The 25,145-nt window shown below is 40.0% G+C and overlaps 1 protein-coding gene across 1 annotated transcript in view; it reads right to left on the reverse strand.

The window, feature by feature from the left end:
• LOC113888423 (multidrug resistance-associated protein 4-like) overlaps positions 1-25,145 on the reverse strand; it is a 167,142-nt gene that overhangs the window by 15,170 nt on the left and 126,827 nt on the right. The window contains exons 29-32 of the mRNA XM_027535549.1: positions 23,830-23,940; positions 17,424-17,524; positions 16,139-16,330; positions 7,457-7,612 (exon numbers count right to left, since the gene is read on the reverse strand). Of these exons, the coding sequence (XP_027391350.1) occupies positions 7,457-7,612; positions 16,139-16,330; positions 17,424-17,524; positions 23,830-23,940 (560 nt within the window). The remainder of the gene's footprint in view (positions 1-7,456; positions 7,613-16,138; positions 16,331-17,423; positions 17,525-23,829; positions 23,941-25,145) is intronic.

The following is a 25,145-nucleotide window of genomic DNA, read 5'->3' on the forward strand; positions in this document are numbered from 1 at the left end:
TAGAAATGAACTTATTTACAACACAGAAACAGATTCACAAACATAGAAAACAAATAATGTTTACCAAAGAGGAGAGTAGAGAAGGATAAGTTAAAAATCTATGCTTAAGAAATTCACCTTACTATTTTGCTATACAATTGAAACACTGTGAAAAAAAAATTAGACACACACAAAATCTGACTCCTGGCTCTGCCCCTTTCTTGATAAGTGGGACAAGCCCCTAGGGCCTCAGTTTTTAAATCTGTTAGGTAAGGATAACTACAGAATTGTGAGAATTAAGCAGGAAGTGGTAGGATAAGGGGTTAAAACATGTTAATGATTCCACAAATGTTAGGAATTCTTATCAGTACTTGTCAGGGACTGTAATAAGCACAGAGGAGCAGAAATGAGAGCTACATTTCTGTATCCTCAAGGAGATCCTCAAGAGAGAGGAAGAAAATAGCCAAGAGTGTGGGAGGGCTGAGAAAAAAGGCCTGAGGTCTTGGTAGAGGACTGGTAAGTAACAATGTGTACAAGATGGTGGTCAGGAAAGAAGTTGCTGGGAGGGGAGGGGAAAATGAAATCAAAGTACAAGAAAGTGTTACTCTCTCTTTTTGCTTTTGGTGGAAACATTAGATACATTTCTCTGTTACGCCTTCCCACAATTTCTATTTGTTTTTTTTTTTTAATTTTTGTTTCTTTGCTCTACTATTTATATTCATATGAACAATTTAGTTTTATTGTAAACAATAAATATAAAGAAAATCACCAAGAAACCATGAACACATAAGAGAAATTAAAGAGTAAAGTCATTCAGGAAAGTATTACTCTTTTTACTCAGGCAAAAATATCCAAAGGCCAGTAACCCAATTATTAAGAATAATAACAGATTCCTGGTGATTGAGCATTCCCAAGAACCAGACATGGGCACAACCTTATCTCACCCAGTTATGTGTGCTAAGTCGCTTCAGTCATGTCAGACTCTTTGGGACCCCATGGATTCATAGCCCACCAGGCTCCTCTGTCAAGGGATTTTCTAGTCAAGAATACTGAGCAAGTTGCTGTGCCCTCCTCCAACAGATCTTCCTGACCCAGGGATTGAATCTGCATCTCTTAAGTCTCCTGCATTGGCAGCAGGTCCTGTACCACTAGCACCACTTGGGAAGCCCAGATACATCTTCACAACAAATCTGTGTGGCAGTGAGTCCCAGGCCTGGTTTAAAGATGAGGACACTGAAGTCGTGAGCTGAGTAATGTCATCAAGGGCCCCACAGTCCTTTGAGGCAGAGCAGGAATAAAACTGTGGGTCACACTGACACTTGGTCTACACAACATTCTATCCCTGGATGCCTCTGGAATGATTTCCTGGGAACTTTGCACATTGCTAGTTCTCTACAGATATTCCCTCTTTTTATCAACCAATATGTACCTTAGAGACAAAAGCATATAGAGAGGAATCTACATGTATACAATGTTTGGCACTATTTTGTAAGGATGCTCTCTGGAGTGTGTATGTTGAACATGCTCTAAGGAAGGGTGGAAATCAACAGAACAGAACAGAACTATGTTGATGGTATGTAAGACTACCATTTTACATATTATGGTATGAAAGACTAAAGGTATGTTTAGTCTTTGCTCAGATATGCTTCCAAACATTATTGGCAGAGCCAAGGATCTTCTAACATTACTTCTTTATCTATAGACTTATTTTATGTACACCAGCATACAATTCTAATTAAGAAGCTTTAAAAATAAGGCAGGGTATGTTTTTCGAAAGCTTTGCATCAAAGGAAATGAAAGGACTCTACAGACAGGCCCTTTATTTCTACTAACTAATCTCACTTGGACATTTCAGAGATGAATACCATCAAAACGTAAACTTGGAAATCTAAACTCCTTTATTTTCTACTGTAACCACAAGTCATGAATTAAATAGCCAGAGAAATCTTTAAATATGGAGACTGAATGTGCTAAAAAGTTCTTCCCATTTTTTCCTGAAAGGGATACCTTTAAAATTTTTTTAAATTGTGGTAAATACATATGAAATTTACTAGCTTGACCAGCTGTAAGTGCACAATTCAGAGGTATTAAGTACATTTACAATGTTGCACAGCGATCACCACCATCCAGCCACAGAACTCCTTTCGTCTTTCAAAACTGAAACTCTGTAGACATTAAACAACAACTCCCCACTCCCAGCAGCTCATGGAACCCCACCATTCTAATTCTTGTCCCCATGAATTTAGTACTCTAGGTACCTCATATTAGTAGAATCATACAGTATTTGTCCTCTGTGACTGGCTTATTTCACTGTCACCTCAAGGTTCATCTGTGTTGTAGCACAAGTCAGAATTTCCTCCCCTTTCTAAAGCTGAATAATACTCCACTGTTTACATATATGTACCACATTTTGTTTATTGATCCATCTGTCAATGTACCTTTGGGTGCCTCCACCTTTTTGCTACTGAGAATAATGCTGTGATGAACATGCAAGTACAGGTATCACTTCAAGGATCTTTCTTTCAATTCTTTTGGGTCTATACTCTAAAGTAGAATTGCTAGATCATATAATATTTCTATCTTTAACTTTTTTGAGAATTGGACCAACTTGTTTTCCACAGTGGCTTCACTATCTTACATTTCTACCAGCAATGAACAAGGATTCTAATTTCTCTACATCCTTGCCAATACTGCCAACCCATTTTCTTTCTTTCCTTCTTTCATTTTTCTTTTTTGACAGTAGATGTCTTAAGGGGTATGAGGCAGCATTTCACTGTAGTCTGAAAAGCTGTATCTTGGTTTCAAAAGTACTTAGACATATGCATTACCATATGGAAAATTAGATAGCCAGTGGAAATTTGCTGTATGATACAGAGAACTCAAATTTGGTGCTCTGTGATAACCTAGAGGGGTGGGATGAGGTAGGAAGGAGGTTCAAGAGGGAAGGGACATTATATATATATATATATATATATATATATATATATATACCTATGGCTGATCCATGTTGATACATAGCAGAAGCCAAAACGATATTATAAAGCAATTATCCTTCAATTAAAAATAAATTAATTAGAAAAAACCAAAGTACTTAGAGTAATTCCAGGTATTTTAGAGGCCACCGGTAGATAGCAACAGCTGTACTCAGTCATAAGGCCCAAGCCCACGTTCTCCTTCCCTTTGGGTGCCATGCTGAAATGCTTGCTAATAAACAGGCATTTCAGGGCATATTACACCCACATTCCAGGAAGCACATTTGCCTGGCTCTTTGTGTCTCATCTCTTCTCTGTTTCCCATCTCAAGACGGTGTTTTTCTGAGCTTTATTTGATAGGAAGATGATTATGGAGTATAAAAATAAAACCTCAAAAAAATAAAAAATAAAAAGCAAATCTATCAAAACAGAGGGCAGGATGAAAGATCAGGATGCCTGGCCTCCACTGCCCTTGGCTATATACCTGGACACAATCAAGGACAGAAATGGTAAAGGCCTAACTGAACCAGAAGAGATGAAGAAGAGATGAAAAGAATACACAGAAGAACTGTACAGAAAGGACCTTAATAACACAGATAACCACCATGCTGTCGTCACCCTCCCAGAGCCAGACATTCTGGAGTGTGAAGTCAAGTGGGCCTTAGAAGGCATCACTACCAACAAAGTTGGGCTTCCCAGGTGGCGATAGTGGTAAAGTATCCACCTTCCAATGCAGGAGACATAAGAGACATGGGTTTGATCCCTGGGTTGGGAAGATCTTATGGAGGAGGGCATGGCAACCCTCTCCAGAATTCTTGCCTGGAGAATCCCATGGACCGTAGCCTGTAGGGTTATGGTCCATAGGATCTGCAGAGAGTCAGCCATGACTGAAGCAACTTGGCATGCACAAAGCTAGTGGAGGCAAGGGAATTCCAGTACAGCTATTAAAATCCTAAAAGATCATGCTATCAAAGTGCTGTACTCAGTATGTGAGCAAATTTGGAAAACTCAGCACTGGCCACAGGACTGGAAAAAGTCAATTCTCATCCCAATACCCAAGAAGGGGAGTACTAAAGAATATTCAAACTACTGACAACTGCACTCATCTTCCATGCTAATAAGGTTAGGCTTAAAATTCTGCATGCTGGGCTGAAGCACTACATGAACCAAGAACTTCCAGATGTCCAAGCTGCGTTTAGAAAAGGCAAAAGAACAAGAGATCAAATTGCCAATATTCGCTGCATCTTAGAGAAAGCAAAGGAAATCCAGAAAACATCTACCTCTGTTTCACTGACTCTACAAAAAATTTGACTGTGTAGATCATAACAAATTGTGGAAAACTCTTAAAGAGATGGGAATACCAGGTCATCTTACTTGTCTCTTAAGAAACCTGTATGTGGGGGGAGAAGCAACAGTTAGAACACTGCATGGAACAACTGACTGGTTCAGGATTGAGAAAGGAGTACAAAAAGGCTGTTTATTGTCACCCTTTTTATTAAACTTATTTGCTGAGAACATCATGAGAAATGCTGGGCTGGATGAGTTACAAGCTGGAATCAAGACTGGCAGGAGAAACATCAACAACTTCAGATATGTGGATGATACCACTCTAATGGCAGAAAGAGAAGAGGAACTAAAGAACCTCTTGATGAGGGTGAAGGAGAAGAGTGAAATGGCCAGCTTAAAACTAAATATTAATAAAACTAAGATCACGACTTCCAGCCCCATCACTTTCATGGCCTATAGAAAGGGAAAAGGTGGAAGCAGTGACAGATTTCCTCTTCTTAGGCTCTAAAGTCACTGTGGATGGTGACTGCAGCCAGGAAACTAGAAAATGATTGCTTCTTGACAAGAAAGCTATGACAAATCTTGACAGTGTATTAAAAAGCAAAAACATCACTTTGCTGACAAAGGTCTGTATAGTCAAAGTTATGGTCTTTCCAGTGGTCATGTATGGTTGTCAGAGCTGTACCATAAAGAAAGCAGAACACCAAAGAATTGATGCTTTCAAATTGTGGTGTTGGAGAAGACTCTTGAGAGTCCTTTGGACTGCAAGGAGTTCAAACCAGTCAATCTTAGAGGAAATCACCCCTGAATACTCACTGGAAGGACTGATGTTGAAGCTGAACTCCAATACTTTGGTCACCTGATGCAAACAGCTGACTCACTGGAAAAGACAACTGACTCATTGGAAAAGACCCTGATGCTGGGGAGGACTGAATGCAGAAGAAGAAGAGGGGAAACAGAGGGTGAGATGGCTGGATGGCATCACCATATGAAACAGACATGAACTTGGGCAAACTATAGGAGATGGTGAGGTCCATGGGGTCGTGAAGTGTCAGACACGACTGGGCAACTGAACAACAACAGTATACCTGGAGGATGGTAATTGCTCAGTAAATATTCACTAAAGTATGGAGTGCCTGACGAACTATGGAAGGAGGTTCGTGACATTGTACAGGAGACAGGGATCAAGACTGTCTCCATGGAAAAGAAATGCAAAAAAGCAAAATGGCTGTCTGAGGAGGCCTTACATACAGCTGTGAAAAGAAGAGAAGTGAAAAGCAAAGGAGAAAAGGAAAGATATTCCCATTTGAATGCAGAGTTCCAAAGAATAGCAAGGAGAGATAAGAAAGCCTTCCTCAATGATCAATGCAAAGAAATAGAGGAAAACAACAGAATGGGAAAGACTAGAGATCTCTTCAATAAAATTAGAGATACCAAAGGAACATTTCCTGCAAAGATGGGTTCGATAAAGGACAGAACTGGTATGGACATAACAGAAGCGGAAGATATTAAGAGATGGAAAGAATACACAGAAGAACTGTACAAAAAAATCTTCACAACCAAGATAATCATGATGGTGTGATCACTGACCTAGAGCCAGACATCCTGGAATGTGAAGTCAAGTGGGCCTTAGGAAGCATCACTATGAACGAAGCTAGTGGAGGTGATGGAATTCCAGTTGAGCTCTTTCAAATCCTGAAAGATGATGCTGTGAAAGTGCTGCACTCAATATGCCAGCAAATTTGGAAAACTCATCAGTGGCCACAGAACTGGAAAAAGTCAGTTTTAATTCCAATCCCAAAGAAAGGCAATGCCAAAGAATGCTCAAACTACTGCACAATTGCACTCATCTCACATGCTAGTAAAGTAATGCTCAAAATTCTCCAAGCCAGGCTTCAGCAATACGTGAACCGTGAATTTCCAGTTGTTCAAGCTGGTTTTAGAAAAGGAAGAGGAACCAGAGATCAAATTGCCAAAATCCGCTGGATCATGGAAAAAGCAAGAGAGTTCTAGAAAAAACATCTAGTTCTGTTTTATTGACTATGCCAAAACCTTTGACTGTGTGGATCACAATAAACTGTGGAAAAGTCTGAAAGAGATGGGAATACCAGACGACCTGACCTACCTCTTGATAAACCTATATGCAGGTCAGGAAGCAACAGTTAGAATTGGACATGGAACAACAGACTGGTTCCAAATAGGAAAAGGAGTACGTCAAGGCTGTATATTGTCACCCTGCTTATTTAACTTCTATGCAGAGTACATCATGAGAAAGGCTGGGCTGGAAGAAGCACAAGCTGGAATCAAGATTGCCGGGAGAAATATCAATAACCTCAGATATGCAGATGACACCACCCTTATGGCAGAAAGTGAAGAGGAACTAAAAAGCCTCTTGATGAAAGTGAAAGAGGAGAGTGAAAAAGCTTAAAGCTCAACATTCAGAAAATTAAGATCATGGCATCCGGTCCCATCACTTCATGGCAAATAGATGGGGAAACAGTGGAAACAGTGTCAGACTTTATGTTTCTGGGCTCCAAAATCACTGCAGATGGTGATTGCAGCCATGAAATTAAAAGACACTACTCCTTGGAAGGAAAGTTATGACCAACCTAGATAGCATATTCAAAAGCAGAGACATTACTTTGCCAACAAAGGTCTGTGTAGTTAAGGCTATGGTTTTTTCAGTGGTCATGTATGGATGTGAGAGTTGGACTGTGAAGAAGGCTGAGTGCCGAAGAATTGATGCTTTTGAACTGTGGTATTGGAGAAGGCTCTTGAGAGTCCCTTGGACTGCAAGGAGATCCAACCAGCCCATTCTGAAGGAGATCAGTCCTGGGTGTTCACTGGAAGGACTGATACTAAAGCTGAAACTCCAATACTTTGGCCACCTGATGTGAAGAGTTGACTCATTGGAAAAGACTCTGATGCTGGGAGGGTTTGGGGGCAGGAGGAGAAGGGGACGACAGAGGATGAGATGGCTGGATGGCTTCACTGACTCAAAGAACATGAGTTTGAGTGAACTCCGGGAGTTGGTGATGGACAGGGGGGCCTGGCATGCTGCGATTCATGGGGTCGCAGAGTCGGACACAACTGAGCAACTGAACTGAACTGAACTGAGGGGTAAAAATGATTAACCCTTTTGTTTAATTTGAAGAATATAAAAATAACAAAATAAGTAAACTTAAGTGGCTTATGAAAAGAGCATGTGAGTGCATTACCTGAGGTGCAACTGACATTTTCTTCCTTAAATCATGAAGTCCAATATTGGTCGTCCAGTGTCCATCAATCCAAACACCACCTTCAGGTTCTGACAATCTAAAAAGGGCAGTGATGAGGGAACTTTTTCCAGCTCCTGTTCTTCCTACAATGCCAAGCTGTAAAGAGATCCAGGAGAGAGTAAGAATTAACAAAATGCAACAAACCTGGCAGAAATGCTAGTTATTGACGATGAATTTTAAAAGTTCTATGTAAAGACTAGTTTATAATTTTCTCAGTCATGGCACTGTTGACATTATGGGACAGATAATTCATTCTTGGGGGAAGAGGGCTTGTCCTGTGTATTGTAGGATGTTTAGCAGTAGCCTTGAACTCGACCCACTAGATACCAGTAGCACCCCATAAATAAACTGTGGCAACCAAAAATTTCAGATACTGACAACTGCCGCCTGGTTGACAGCCCCCTAGTGCCAAGAAGAGTTAAAAATGACAATCTGCTGGCAGTGAAAGGCCAGTGATCTCCTAAGTGGTCCATAAGAAGTCAGCCTTTAAATTAGCTTTATTCCTACAGCCTAAGTAAGTTGACCTGGAGAATTATGTGACTAATTGTGACTAATTGTATGGAAATATCAACAAGTAAATTCAGAAGTATTATACATAAAAAGTATTCACTTTTTCAAGGGCCTAATTATTTAAGAGGAATTATTCTTTGGTAGAAAAACTAAAAAACTTCCTAATATTAAATATCTTAATTATATTCTATCTTGAAAGAAAATATCTTAAAATTATAAAATGCAGATCTCAGTGTCTTATAAGACAGAGGATAGTAGACAAAATGCACTTAATGAAGTCAACATCAACACAACATTTGCTACTTTTATGGGACCTTTCACTGGAGCAGTTCAAAAGGTATTTTATAAGCAAATTAATACTTGCAATTGCACCTTGGAAAGATACATGTCAAGTGTCAGTCTGGTCATTAAAACCAAAGCAGAGAGAAATTCAGTGCACTAATGATAAGATTGGGGCTTTTCTGGTGGCTCAGTTGTAAATAATGCACCTGTCAATGCAGCTGACTCAGGTTTGATCCCTGAATTGGGAAGATCCCCCAGAAAAGGAAATAGCAACCCACTCCAGTATTCTTGCCTGGAGAATTCCATGGACAGAGGAGCCTGGCAGGCTACAATCCATGAGATCACAATGGAGTTGGACACGACTGAGCAACTAATACGTATCAATGCAGCAGACATGGGTTCAGTCTCTAATCCGGGAAGATCCCACATGCTACAGAGCAACTAAGCCAGTGCACCACAACTACTGAAGCCCACACGCCCTAGACCCGGGAGCCACAACAAGAGAAGCCACCGCAGTGAGAAGCCTGTGCACAGCAACTAGAGAGCTGCTCACTGCAACTAGTGACCCCTCATTCATTGCAACTAGAGAAAACACCAGAGCAGCAACGAAGACCCAGCCCAGCCAAAGATAAATAAATAAAATTATTTTGTAAAAAGTTATGTTTATACTATGTTGTAGTTTACTTAGTGCACAACAGTATTATGTAAGAAAAACAATATTCATACCTTAATTTTCAAATACTGATTGCTAAAAGACTGCTAACCATCATCTAAGCCTTTATTGGGTAGTAACATTAAAAAACACTGATCACAGATCAGAAAAACAAATATAATAATAATAAAATGGCTTGAAATATTGTGAGAATTACCAAAAGGTGACAGAGACATGAAGTTAGCAAATACTGTAGGGAAGATGGTACCAATGTACTTGTTCAACACTGAGTTGTCATAAATGTTTACTTTGTTAAAAAAAAAAAAAAAAAGAAGAAGAAGCATTATCTGTGAAGCACAATAAAAATGTGTGTCTGTCTTTCTGGGTGTTCTTATACATAAATCAACACACATTAAGACACAGGTGACAACTGTATCCATGAGAATGTGTGTATGTTCCCATGTTATCAGCTCTACTGAAACTGATCCATCTGTGCAAATGGGAACATTTGTAGACTTTGGATAAATGGCTGAGATATGTAGGGGCATTGAGGGCCACTCATGACCACGGGACTGTGAGCTCCAAACTCCAGTGAGGAGAATAATAAGAAACAAGGGACTTCACAGGCAGTCCAGTGGTTAAGATTCTGAGCTTCCACTGCAGGGGACATGGGTCCAATCCCTGGTAGGGAACTAAGATCCCACATGCTGTGTGGCCATACATCCCCTCCTAAAAAGGCAATTCAAAGAAAAAAAATACACCTGCCTCTGACTATTTCTACAGTTAAATCATTAAAACTATTAATGTAGTCTGTATGTCTTATCTGGGTCACCAGTGGGTTTTACCAATTCCACACGGAAAGTGTCACCAGTATCAGTAAGTTTACATTCCTAATACCAAAGACACTTGGAAAAAATCTTATTTTAGCTGCTGCGCAACAGCTCCTTTCTATTTTTCCTACCACTTGGATCAGAGTGGGAAGTGTAAGACAGGAAGTCAGGAGCTGTTGTGTCTTCAGCAAGATGTCATGGGAAAATGATACCACTTTTTGAAATTAAACTGATGTCCAATAAAATGAAGCTATAAATCCCAGGTTTGTGAATGTGCAGGGAACCAGGCCAGGGTTCATCTGTGATGACCACACCAACTTGTTAGACACTTGCTCCTGAATCTCTCTTCACACATCAAACTCAACATGATCAACATCTGATGCCCCACATAAAACAGCCATGTCCTCTGACTTCCCTACTCTACTTCTTTCCCAGGCTCATAGGCAGAACTGTCCACCTTCCTTCCAGCTTTCCCTGAGTCCAGCATGCTGCCAAGCCCTGAAAACTCTAGTCTTGCAATGTTTCATGGCTCAGTCCCTCATTTTAAGGTCCACATTCACCACCTGAGTGTCAGGTTGCATTATCATTTAAAAAAACAAAATAAAACAAACTCTTTTCTTAATCATAATCAGTGCAAATGAATTTGCAAAGTAAATAAAGACTAGATATATGCTAGAAGTCTTATAAAACCAATCTTAAGATGTTGATGTTTTGATTTTCCAGACTTGTGTTATGTGTTCTTAAAGATACAAATTTACATATTTAAAAAAATATGATTAGTATGAACATACTGTTTAGTGTATCTTCATTTAGAATTTCATAAAAATATTTATTTTAAATGGCTATATAATATTACAGTATATGTGATCATTTAACAAATTCCTACTGGTAGATATTCAATCTCCAATAGTTTGCTAATATAAATAACTCCGTGTCAAATATCCTTGAAGCTCAATCTTTGCAAATAACCTTAATGCTTTCCTCAGATGAATTCTCAGATGTGTAATTGCTGAGAATAAGGTACGTACATTTTAAGAGAAAGCTGTTAAGTATTGCCAACCTCCAGAAAAATGATACCATTTTCAACTTCCACCTGTTTCCCTGCACATTCATAAGCCTGGGTGTTATAGCTTTGTTTTAATTGACATCAGTTTGATACCAAAAAGTGGAGTCTATTTCCCAGGACATCTTAATGGAAACACAATAGCTCCTGACTCCCTGTCCCCTGCATATGCCCACTTGGGACCATGTGCTCTCACTTCTCAGAGTAAACCCCCAAAGGTCGGCTCTGTGTCACTCCATCCCAGGACATCTCTTCTACAAAACTGTTCCCACTGACCTCTCCATCCTTCATGTCCATGAGTCAGCTTTCTTGGGGTCACTAGGTAGTTGTGAGGGTTGGATATGAAAATGTGTGTTACACACCTGGTAGTTCTTTTCCCTGAATGCTCTGCAGGTGCCTGGTTCTTCACTCACTGGATCAGGGCATCGTGCCTTTGCTCATGTTGGTCTCACCTCCCAGAATGCCTTTCACATGCATTTCCACCTGCTGAAGCCCTGACCACACATCACTAAGTCTGTCTCATGTGCCTAATTCTTCAGAAATGCTCTCCCTGTACCCTATATGTGCTTATCCCAATACTAACAGATGTTGTATTATCTTTTCCTAAATTTCTATAAAAATTCTGACCACCTTCTAGCTTATAAAACTAATATACCTATTTTCTTGTTTCTTCAACTGGCCTGTATATGTTGACAGCAGGATCTGTACTGGACTTGACTTTTTCTTATTTTTATTCCCTGTGGAGCCCTGAGACAAAGAAGCTTCTGCAGAAAGCTGAGATTTTTAATCAGGCCAGAGAATTTATGGAAAATCTATCACCATATTATTTAGACATATGATAAGCTGGACAAAAAGAAACATGGCAGATGGATCCTGCAGCCATAAATAAAACTTCAAATGGCCAACACCTCATTCTCATGGGACAGACAACAACTTCCACCATATAAGTGTTTATAGTAATTTTATACAGTATAAAAACTACAACAATCATTGGTCAAGCATCTACTCTGACCCCTGTGCTGGGTGCTTTACATGTCTTATCTTGTTTAAGTCGTACAACAAGCCTACGGGTTAGGTCCTATCAATTCCATTTTTCCAAAAGAAGACTGAGGCTTAATTAGTCTGCCTGAAATTTCAGAGTCCATTAAGTCATAGGATGAGACTCAAACCCATATCTGTCAGCCTCTTTTCCATTCTGCTGATTAACTCCTTAAACCTGGACGGTCTGGTATCTTATCATGTGTCTGTGTAGCTAGAACAGAGAAAGTGGGGAGAGGTGTAGCTGCAGTTAAAGGAACGGGCCTACCATGGAGATCCTGTGGCCAGAGAGTTGAAGCATGATGTGGACATGGGTACATATAACACGGTGAGTGAGACAAGAGGGATGACATCACTGAGCAGAGAGAGTACCTGAGGTCAGGTGGGCTGGCTCTCAGCAGGAAGAACCAGCACCCCAGGTGGGCTGGAAGGGAAACCTGCAGCTAAGTGGGGCAATGGTTCCCCAGGAGACAAACCAAACAGACTTCCTGCCCTGCTTGGAGAGCGAGACTCATTCTTTATCCCATCAGGTGGTGAAAGAACCTCACATACACTGCTGCACGAGGCTGTCTCTGACTCCAGGTCCAGGCAGGGCTAAGCCTATGGGAAATCCCTCCAGTCCCTGTAGGAGGCTGGTGTGGGGAAGGTAGGAGCAGGATGAAAACTGCCTGTGATGAAGATGAGACTCCACCAAGAAGATGCAAAGAAATGCAGTGGAATCACACAGAGTTGAATTATAAAGCATAAGCGCAATTTGAAGAATATGAAAGTAAGTAAATCTATAGGGGAAATGGCACAGAACTTTCTAGAGCCTCATGCTCAGTCATAACAGGGACCTGAGCTCAATTTCAACCTGTCAAAGGATGTTTAATAGAAATCACAGGTTATCACTTATAAGAAATGCTTATGGGAGAGAAAGGAATTTACCAGAAGGTCTTGTTCAAATGAGTAAAGAGGTCTGGATTGGCCTGAGACTCTGCATTTCTAGAAAGCTCCAGGAGATGTAGGAGCTGCTGGCCCTGACACCACAGTCTGAGTCACAAGGAATTAGAAAGCCGGTAAGGGAAGTGGGACAATCTGGAATGAGGAGAGGGGTTGCTGAGGAGACACTATGTAAAAAAGGAGAAAATGTAGGAAACGAATATTTTTGCACATTACAGCAAGGTCTAGTAAGTATCTCTAAAGTGTATTATAGAAATAAGAGCTCTGAGCTTATTTATATTTATATAAATATAACAAACCAAAACCAATCTATCCTGAGAGCTGGATAAATGCTTTAAAATGTCCCAGAACTCTAAAATCATTAAATCAACCACAAAACCACCTAAATGAAAACTATCTAAATGAAAATTGAAACCAGTGTTCAGAATCTAACTGGGAAGATTAAGGTGCTATTTACATCATCTGGGATCTTTATTTTTACTTGCTATTTCTTCCCTGAATTTGAATTCTATGTAGTACCTACTACATTCTCCTATTGATTCTAACTTTCAGGAATCAGGACAACAGAGGAAACAATGGAAAGAGAATAAAGCGCCATTTCAGCTGGGCAGGCTCACTCCCACATCCCTCACAGCAGCCTCTTTCAAACCCAGCACCAAAGGGGTGACCCAGAGTGATGGGGTGGGACAGGTTAGCAGGAGAGGGAACCTGGGATGTTCATAGGTGGAGTAGAATCACTTCCTGAACACGTTGCGTGGGTATTGTCTCCAAACACAGAAATGAAGCTAATGTTGTTAAGGCAGAAGGGGACGACAGAGGATGAGAAGGTTGGATGCCATCAGCAACTTGAAGGATATGAGTTTGAGCAAGCTCCGGGAGTTGGTAATGGACAGGGAGGCCTGGTGCTGCAGTCCATGGGGTCACAAAGAGTTGGACACAACTGAGCGACTGAACTGATCTGTGATACGGGGGATAGACCAAGTCAGAGATCAAAAGTCAAGCTACCACAGTCATTAATTCAGCTTCCAAATTCAATTTGCCCTCAAATATTTTGGAATCTCAACAGTCCTATGATTTGCAGTTTTTAAGAAGGAAGAATAGAATCTATTATGTTTGTAAGTTGTACTGCAGAGTTTCTGAAATAATTCCTATTTTATGGTTTTGGGGAAAATTAAGACAAGTGCAAGTTAACAGAATCACATTTACAACAGGAAATCTGACAGACACATTGTCTGAGAGTAAGCTAACATCACCTACAGTGCTCTCAGGGACAGGATTGTATCAAGAGCTGTGGTTAATGTTTTCCCAACAAAACAGTCCTCAGCTTCTTCCTGAACTATGATGGAACTGGAAATAATTATGAGTCACCTTTAGTGCTGCAACTAACTGAAGCTGCTCCCTGGGTATCCTTTTGGCAATCAGTTGAATATGTATTTTCATGTTACAAGGATATCATTCATTAAATTACAGCTATAGTCCACTAGGGGGTTGTGGTGGGAAGAGTTAAAGAGCAGTTCTTTTAGTTGTTCATGCAGTTGTCTTGTGTGTATGTTCTGGTTACTGGCTGCTCACACCTGTGTGTTACTCAACCTTGCAGACAGCAGTTCTTCAGCACCCTCTCTAAGCCCTGCAGACTGCCACTTTCTAGGGAACAAGGATGAAAATAAGATGCCCCTTGATTTTAAGAAGCCTCAAGGTACCGTGAGATACAGACCTCAAATTACAAAGCACGACACAGATGCTATCTTATATTTTAATTTTGATAAAGTTCACATAACATAAAATTTAACAACTTAACCATTTCTAAGTGGATGGTTTAATGTTCAGTACATTCACATGGTGTGCAACCAAGCTCAAGATTTTTTTTTTTCCCTCATAAAACTGAATTCTATAACCATTAAACAAACAACTACCTATTGCCACTCCCCAAGTCTCTGGAGACCACCATCCTACTTCCTGTCTTCCTGAATTTGACCACTTTGTCAAATTCATAGAATTTCACCACCTCACAAAAGCAGTATTTGTTCCTTTCGTGTCTGACATTTAGCAAGATGCTGTCAAGGTTTAACCATAGGTCAGCATTTCCCTCCTTTTAAACATTGGATAGTTCAATGTAAGGATTAGTTCCTTCCAACTTTTGGCTGCTTTGAACATAGTTGTCCTGTGAATGCTACCTTCAAAGAGTATATAAGATGCTAAGGAAGAATTGAGGGTCTTGAAGATGCATTGGAGTCAACTCAGAAAATGAGGAGACTTTCACCATCCAGGTGATAGAGTGGAAGGTCTCTGAGGCAGAGGGCAGACTGCTCACTGGAAGCTGGGAGGATGTGGTGCTTTAGGAGAACCAACACACAACCAGAGTGTAGCGGTGTGTGTAAGTTGGGAGACATTCTGGCAGCAGAGGGAGGCGGGGAAGAGCTTCCTATCAACTTGTCTGCTCTGGTTTATTCTTTTCTTCAAGACTCTGCCATGTTCCAGGCCAAGGGCCTTAAGTTGAGTATAAAGGAACATCACAGCAGACATGGACACTGGCCGGTTCAGCTCACAAGTCTCTCTGCCATCTCCCATGTGGATCTTCCCTGCTCTGTTCAATTTGCTTTTGACTTTGAGCAAATCTCTGTGTTCTGCCTCCATCACAGGCCCTGGTTCCTCACCCTTGACTGAGTCATGATTCTGGGCTCTACTCTAGTAACAACGAACTCACCCCATGGCCCCTGCTGGAGTGGACTTGGGGCTGTGCTCTGGTTCCAGCAGCAGCTCTCCCAGCAAACTAAGGATCAGATCTGTGCTAAATAAAGAAGCAGTCTGTGGGGGGAGGGCAGGGGAATGGTAGCTCAGCGTGGATGTGTAGGAGGAAAAGTCTACAGAAAAGACCAAGTGACAGGAGCAGGTTCTAAACAGAGAGCACCGTGGGAGGAAGAGAAGATTTTAGAAATACAAAGAAGAAACGATGGAAAGGAGATACTGGAGAATTAGGGACATGGAGCTAGGACTGACTTCCCAGACTTTGTATGAATAATGAGGTGTTACACATAGTGTCCTGGGTCAGGTTAAAATTGAGCCCATGAGCCCAGGGCCCACCAGCCACCATGAGGGAGCTCACAATGCAGGGGATAAGAAATGCTTGTATCCCATTCCATGGTCAGTTTCCAAGAAAGATTCACCTACATATCACTGATTAAATCTGCATCCATGAGGTACAAAAAGCCCTCCCACAACCCCCAACACACTGACAAGGAAACCAAGAGCAGATGTGGTACAAAAACTTTAGCTGGAATTTAAAGAGGCAAATGGCTTAAACTAACCTTTTCTCTTGGGGCAGTGAGTACTCTCAGGTTCTTCAATACCAGAGGCCCATCCAAGCTGTACCTGAAGTTAATATAATAAAAGTCAATCTCTCCTTCATGGGGCCAGGATGGCAGTGGACGATACTCAAGTTCCCAGGGTGCTTCTTTCTCAAGGTCTGTATATTTAATCCCCCTTTCTACTGAAATCATCTGAAACACATATGACATCAAGTGAGTTAGTATCAGAGAGTCTTGTTTATGGATGTTCAGAGACTGTAAATGAGACATTTTTCTTTTTTTATCTTTATATCTGATTTTATATGGTTCAGAATATCCCAGGTCTTAGCATCCACAAAGGACAGAAACAAGAGTTTGATGAGGCCTTGGATGAATTGCAAATTTGTTTGTCATCTTCAATACTTATACTTACAGCCACTTCCTCCAACTTTATATTAACACCAAAAGAATTAGAGAAATGAATGCTAAGATTTTATTGATCCACTTTTCACACCTGAATGAAAAACAAGAGCATTTTGTCAAAGAAAAGAATATTTATGGACGCCAATCAGTAATGTGTGGCTACAGAAGGGCCATGTGTTATAGATAACAGAACTGGATGGTCATCAAACCTCCATTTAATTATTTTCTATTTAATCATTTTCTATTCTATTAGAAGCAAGAAGTGGAAAGATTTCATTTTTATTGTTTTTCTCCCTTTAGGAGAAGCTGCAAATATTCAAAAGTACATAATTTACATATTGACCAAGGCCTCCTAAACTACCATGACTCCACAACTTTGAGAGCACTTTCTGAGAGGGAGCTTATCCTACCAGAAAGAAGGGCCACCAGAAATTTCAGGTGTTCACCACGCACAAGAATAAATGATAAAATAGGGGAAGGGCAGAAGATAGGAACATATTAATTAAAGAAACCTCAAAAAACTGAATTCTTTATTTTACAAAATATGAGGAATCACCTATTAAGAAACAAAGATAACCAAGCTGCTAAGAAATTAGCTTCTCTCCAGGATTTCAGAACCTCTTTCCTACAGAGACATTTATTGCATTTGAGGATAGCTTGTGACGAATATAAAACTTTCTCACATGGCACACATAAGACTGAGAAAAAACGTATATATTTTATTTTACATTAACTTTAAGCAGATGAAGAAGAATGTTAAAAAAAAAAACTGTATTAACTATGATGTGAAATAATAGTTTTACTATTTTACATAAGAATTGCTTTTATGCCATTTAACAGCAAGGAGACTTGAAAATGTTAAGAATGGAAAGATAGTCATCACCATATTCTCCACTTCGGCACTTTGCCTGACACACCACTGGAACATCCCCGTGACCGTGAGAGTGAGAGACAGGACCAGGCCAACCTGCCCGAGATCCAAAGCTAAGTGAGGAAGAAGAGGAATAAAGTCAGTCTCCTTCTCAACCCCTCAGGTGGTTCCTTCTGTCATTTTATGAAGAAGACTCCTTTATTTTTATGAGTTTTAATGGAGTATAGTTATTTACAAAGTTGTGTTAGTTTCAGGTGTACAGTAAAGTGAATCAGCCAGATATATATATATCATCCACTCTTTTAAAGTTACTTTTCCCATATATGTCATTACAGAGTATCAACTAGAGTTCCCTTTGCAATACAGAAGGTCATTTTTAGTTTTCTATTTTATATATAGTACTGAAAAGACTCCTTTATAACATTTAAATCATTTTCATGTAATGATAGTATTACTCATAATATTACTTCTGATGACTGAGATAATAATACAGTTAAAAAAAAAAAAAAAAAACCACTATGATGGTCTTCCCTGGTGGTGCAATAACTAAGAATCCAAGCACCCAATCAGGGGGCTTAGGTTTGATCCCTGGTCAGGGAACTAGATTCCACATTCCACAACTGAGAGCTCACATGCTGCAACTAAAGTCCTGCCTGTCACAACTAAGACTGAAGATCCCGCGTGTCCCAACTAAGACCCAGTGGAGCCAAATGAGAAAGTAAATTTTTAAAATATTATGAATTTAGAAAGCATTAACAATGTTGTTGTTGTTGTTCAGTCACTAAGTTGTGTCTGACTCTTTGTGATGCCACAGACTGAAGTACACCAGGCTTCCCTGTCCTTCACTATCTCCTGGGACTTGCTCAAACTCATGTCCATTGAGTTGGTGATGCCATCCAACCATCTCATCCTCTGTCATCCCCTTATCCTCCTGCCCTCAATCTTTCCCAGCATCAGGGTTTCTAATGAGTTGGCTCTTCATGTCAGGTGGCCAAAGTATTGGAGCTTCAGTCCTTCCAATGAATATTCATTACTGATTTCCTTTAAGATTGACTGGTTTGATCTCCTTGCAGTCCAAAGGACTCTGAAGAGTCTTCTCTAGCACCACAATTAAAAGGCATCAATTCTTCTTCCTATTAGTGGGATATTTTATTACTATAGACTCGCAGTCTCTTCACTTTCTGCCATTAGAATGGTATCATCTGTATATTTAGGGTTATTGATATTTCTCCTGGCAATTGTGTTTCCAGCTTGAGTCATCCAGCCTGGTATTACACATAATGTATTCTTCATATAAGTTAAATAAGTAGGGTAACAATATACAGCCTTGTCATACTTCTTTCCAATTTTGAACCAGTCCATTGTTCCATGCTCTTCACCTGAATACAGGTTTCTCAGGAGACAGGTAAAGTGGTCTGGCATTCCTATCTCTTTCAGAATTTTCAACAGTTTGTACTGATCCACACAATCAAAGGCTTTTGTGTAGTCAATGAAGCAGATGTTTTCCTGGAATTGCGGGGAGCTGGCGTGAGGACCTCCACCCATGGCAAAGGTCATGAGGAAGGAGGCTTGACATACGCAAAGGCGGGATCGAGCCTCAGGAGTCCCCCTGGAAATTCTCGAGCATCTACCCCCAAAACCAGAATCGGCCTACTTTACTACTTTGTGCTCTCACCTACACCTCTGACTTTATGGGGGAGCTGTCCCCCACCACCTCTTTCAGAGAAGGAGTTAACTTAGAGCTCCAGTTAATAATAATTCCTGGGTGTGACAGGAGTGTTCCAAACTTACAAACTCTTCTGAAGGTTCTCTAGCCTGCCTGACAGGCTTGTCCAGCCACATGTGACTGCTCATAGCCTCCCAACCATGAGAGGCACGAGATGCTTTAAACCTTCTAGAAACAGGTTCTTTAGAGAAGTTAGAAAACTATTAGTATAAGTATAGTGGGCTGATTAGAAATTGTATTGGTGAAGGGTTTTTCATTTGTTGAGTCAATGTTTACTGCTAAGTCTCCACATCCCCTGCCCTTATACACATTAATGAATATATAGAAGAAATAAGTATTAACCTTTGAAATTAATCATGTTAGACCTTAGGCTAAGCAAATTCTTTCCTTAATTAAAACCCACTACACCCTCACCCTATAGGAATGTAACTTTATCTAGTACCTTCGGAAGGTGGCGTCTGTTTCAAAAATAATCACCCCTGGAGAAATAAGTGTTCTGGTTGACTGACCGCTGTCACAAGGAGAAGGTCATAAATTGTCAGCAGGCCCCCTGGCCAGAAAATGATGTAACACCCCTAAGACCTCTGTATACATCTGTATGAAGCACCTGACTTTAATAAAAGTCAGGACTGCGGACCCCGTGTGACTTTTGTATAACATCTCAGTGTATAAAAACAGACACTGGAAAATAAAGAATTGGGATCAGTTCCTCGAAAGACTGGTCTCCCCATGTCATTCTCTCTCTCAAACTCTGGCTGAGTTTCCATCTGGAGCACGGACCCTGCCATGCTTACTAATTTTGCCTGAGCGTCTAAGATCCGACCGGGGAGGCCTCAGTGTCTCCTCTCCTTTGGGAGAATGGAAGGATGCCTGCAGCCTACATAAGTGGTGCAAACTTCTTGTCTTGAAGTTTTATTGATTTCCCGTGTAAACCAAGCTACTCAGCCTCTTCACTGAATTTTCCTGCTGAGCTATGCCCATTCTATTACTCTTTATATCTCTAATTAATATTTAATTAAAGCTATCATATCCTGATTGCTGAAGCCGTCTCCCCTTTGAACTCCCTGGATCAGCCGGGGCTGGACATCAGCATGGAATTCTCTTGCTTTCTGTATGACCCATCAAATGTTGGCAGTTTATTCTCTGGTTCCTCTGCCTTTTATAAACCTAGCTTGTACAACCCTAAGTTTCCAGTTCATGTACTGTTGAAGCCTTGCTTGAATGATTTTGAGCATAACCTTACTAGCATGAGAAATAAGTGCAATTTTATGGTAGCCTGAACATTCTTTGCCATTTCCCATCCAGGGGATTGGAATGAAAACTGACCTTTCCCAGTCCTGTGGCCACTGCTGAGTTTTCCAAATTTGCTGATATATTGAGTGCAGCACTTCAACAACATCACCTTTTAGGATTTGAAATACCTCAGCTGGAATTCCATCACCTCCACTAGCTTTGTTCATAGTAATGCTTCCAAAGGCCCACTTGATTTCACACTCCAGAAAGTCTGCCTCTAGGTGAGTGACCACACCATCATGGTCATCCAGATCATTAAGATCTTTTCTGTACAGTTCTTCTGTGTATTATTGCCAGCTCTTCCTAATCTCTTCTGATTCTCATAGGTCTTTACGATTTCTGTCATTTATCCTATTAATTCCAACTGGATTGAGATACACTTTATGGTATTATATAGGTGAGAGTCATGTCATTATTCAAGGTCATTCCTGGTGGTTCAGTTGGTAAAGAATCTGCCTGCAATGCAGGAGACCCAGGTCAACCCCTGGAGTCAGTAAGATCCCCTGGAGAAGCAAATGGCAACCCAATCCAGTATTCTTGCCTGGAGAACTCCATGGACAAATAAGCCTGGCAGGCAACAGTTCATGGGGTCACAAAGAGTCAGACACGACTGAGTGACTTTCACTTTCACACGTCGTTATTCAGATTTTTGTTCTTATGGCTCCAATTTTCATTGTATAATTTCACTTTCTACATCCAGTGTACTTGCAGTTGCAACCACAAAAACAAGGCAATGGGTTCTAAGAGCCAGTGCTTTTAAATCTAAAGTATTACTCTCGTTGTTCCATTATCAAAGACTGTGATTCAGGGTTATTATTATGGAATAGTTAGGGATGGTGAAATTCATGCCATGCACCCCAACAGCTGCTCATTTGTTACCCACACAGCAGTGAGGACACTGTTCTTTGCTATAGAGAATCTTAATCTGCCCAGTACACCAGGCACCTACAACCAAGAGATCCAAGTAGCCCTAAAGTTAGACCTAAACCCTAAGCTGTACAAAAAGCTTAATAGTAAATTTGGTTCTCTCCATCCACGTACAGGACACTACCTGGAATGTTCAGGTCAGCTTACTACAGTTGCATGGACCTCAACCAATTTAAAGAAAGATAAAAAGATAAAAGTTCTCAACAAAGACCTACAGTAAATAAACAAACAAACAAACAAACCACCCAAAGTAATCGACAGATTCAGTGCAATGCCTATCAAACTACCAATGGCATTTTTCACAGCATTAGAACAAAAGCTTTTACATTTTGTATGGAAACACAAAATACTATGAAAAGCCAAAGCAATCTTGAGAAAAACAGAATAGAAATTTGAAGCTGGGTAGAATCAGGTTCCTTGTCTTCAGACTATACTACAAAGCTACAGTAACTGAAACAATATGCTACTGGCACCAAAAACAGAAATATAGATCAATGGAACAAAATGGAAAGTCCAGAGATAAACCCATGCACCTAAGGTTACCTATGACAAAGGAAGCAAGAATACACAATGGAGAAAAGACAGTCTCTTCAATAAGTGGTGCTGGGAAAACTGGACAGCTATATGTAAAAGAATAAAATTAAAACACTCCCTAACATCATACACAAAAATAAACTCAAATGGATTATAGACATATATGTAACACCAGACAATATATAACTCTTAGATGAAAACTCTTAGATATATATATTCTGATATATAACTCAGAATTCTCTCCGACATAAATTTCATCAAGATCTTTTTTGATTAACCTCCTAGAGTAATGAAAATAAAAGGTAAACTAATGGAACTATATAAGCTTAAAAGATTTTGCACAGCAAAGAACACCATAAACAATACTGAAAAACAACCTTCAGAATGGGGAAAAATATTTGCAAACAAAGTGACTGACAAGGGATTACTCTGAAATACACAAACAGTTTATGCAGTTCAATATTAAAAAAAAAATCCCAATCAAAATATTGGCAGAAGATTAAAACAGACACTTTCCAACGAAGACATACAGATGGCCAAAAAGCACATAAAAAGATGGTCAACATCTCTAATTATTAAAGAAATACAAATCAAAACTATAGTGAGGTCTTACTTCACACTACTCAGTATGATCATCATCAACCAATCTACAAACAGTAAATGCTGGAGAGGATGTGAAGAAATACTCCTACCCTGTTGCTGGGAATGTAAACTGGTACAGTCACTATAGAGAATGATATGGAAGTTCTTTTAAAAACTAAAACCAGCACTACCATGTGATACAGCAATCCCATTCCTGGACATATATCCAGAGAAAACCATAATTCTAAGACATATATGCACCCTAATGTTCACTGCAGCACTATTCACAATAGCCAGGACATGGAAGCAACCTAAATGTCCATCAATCAAGCAATGGGTAAGGAAGATGTGTGGTATCATATATACAATGGAGTATTATCCAGCCGTAACAAAGGGAAGATAATGCCATTTGCAACAACATGGGTAGACCTAGAGATTTTCATACTAAATGAAGTATGTCAGACAGTGAAACATAGAATATGATATTGCTTATACATGAATTCTAACAAAAGGCAACAAATGAACTTATCTACAAATCAGAAATAGAGTCACAGATGTAGAAAATAAACTTATGCTTACCAGGGGATGAGGGAAGGGATGGATAAATTTAAAGACTGGGACTGACACATACATACTACTATATATAAAATAAGAAAATAGATAATTAATAAGAAACAAATGTAAAGTACAGGGAACTCTGTAATAACCTATATAGGAAAAGAATCAAAAAAGGAGTGTATATATGTATACGTATTTCAGATTCATTTTGCTATACACCGTAAACTAAGACAACTGTGTAAACCAGTAAAACTTAAAAGAATGGTCTGAGCCAGCCAAAGCAGGGGCCCAAGACACCACAGGTCTGCTGGAGGCACTTTCAAATCTGGTCTTTGCTCTTAAAGATTCTGAAAGTCCAAAATAGAAATTCTTTTCTAAAGGACAATTTATTTGAAATATTAATTAAAATGCAAATTCCTAAAAAAAAAGATACATGCACCCCAATGTCTATGGGATATGGTAAAAGAATCTTTGATAAAGTGGATATATGTAAAACAGATTCACTTGGCTGTACACCTGAAGCTAACACAACATCATAAATCAACGATACACCAATCAAAAATTTTTTAAAGAGGTCTCAACAAGGACCTACTGTAAATAAATAAGTAAATGGAAAAAAAGATGCAAGTGCTCATCACGACACAAATGAGTTCACAAGAACCACACAGTGGAGTCACATGCTGCAGACACTGTAATTCACTAGAACCAAGCAGTATATATTAGACAAGATGGCAAGAGTTTAATAACTACAAAGTTATAAACTGTAAACATACTACAAATATTCACATATTTACTTACTTTCTACCAGAATCAGGGCCCCAAAGGCAACAACAGTGACAAAGATGGCACAGATGACATCCAGATACACAGCGAGCCATCGGGACGTCTTCAAAAGCAGGAACCAAGCCTCTGCATTTGTGAATCATAATAAGTGTAATACATAAACAGAAAAACCATGTTAACTGCTTCTAATGAGGGAGAGCATTTCCTCAGCTGAGGTACAGAAGATTTTATACAAGGTAGGAGAGCAAAGCCACACACTCAAGGAACCTGAAGATTCCAGAAAACTAGGTTATAACCCAAGACAAGGTATGGGACACACAGGAATCAGTCCAGGAAGCAAGCATTATACTGGATGCTTGGGGCTGGTGCACTGGGAAAACCCAGAGGGATGGTACAGGGAGGGAGGAGGGAGGAGGGTTCAGGATGGGGAACACGTGTATACCTGTGGCAGATTCATGTTGATATGTGGCAAAACCAATACAATATTATAAAGTTAAAAAATAAAATAAAATTAAAAAAAAAAAAAAGAAAATGTCAATCCACAGATTATCAACAGAAATACGATCACAAGAAAGAAGATGGAAAATCGTCTCATTGGTGCATTTTCTGCAGTGCCGGGCCTCAGTGTGAAGATCGTCCTCTCACATGTCTACTGTTCCCAGCTCTCAGACAGCAGAGCTCACACTGTTTCCAGCACCTTCTGCACTCACCACAGGGCCCTGCAGTGTTTATTCTTAGGAGCCAGTATCTACATGACCATCAGCCAACAGGATCTGCATGTGGCTTTCAAAATGCTATTTTATCTTCAAAATACAGTAACGATTGAAAAGTTTGACCAGGATTTTATAGACTTAGAGGAAATTCTGAATTTTCTACCTAGGAAAAACAACTTCACTGATACAAAGTATAATCAAGTGGGTGGCAAATCAGGAAATTAGTTTCGTCAATCACATCTGCTACCCTCCATGCTCTGAAAAGAGTTGGCAAACTACAGCCTGGGGGACAAGAATAGCGACCACCTGGTTCTGAAAAGGAAATTTTATTGGAAAACAGCCATTTACTGATGTATTATCTTTGCCTGTCTTTGCACTACAACAGCCAAGGTGAGTAGTTGCAATAGACACAGTATAGCACACAAAGCCTACAATATTTTCTATCTGGATCTTTGCAAAAAACAAAATTTTACTGAGTCCTGCCCTAAAGAGATAGAAGTCCACAGGGCACAGTGATGGAAGGACAATGCAAGCCAGTCAGGGGAGAAAAGCAGGGGGTGACAGGGAAGAGGGGAGCACAGAAGGGATGCTGAGAGGAAGGGGTGGGCGAGGTGGGTG

Source organism: Bos indicus x Bos taurus, unplaced genomic scaffold (assembly GCF_003369695.1).
Source record: "Bos indicus x Bos taurus breed Angus x Brahman F1 hybrid unplaced genomic scaffold, Bos_hybrid_MaternalHap_v2.0 SuperScaffold_100126, whole genome shotgun sequence".
Taxonomy (NCBI): Eukaryota; Metazoa; Chordata; class Mammalia; order Artiodactyla; family Bovidae; genus Bos; species Bos indicus x Bos taurus.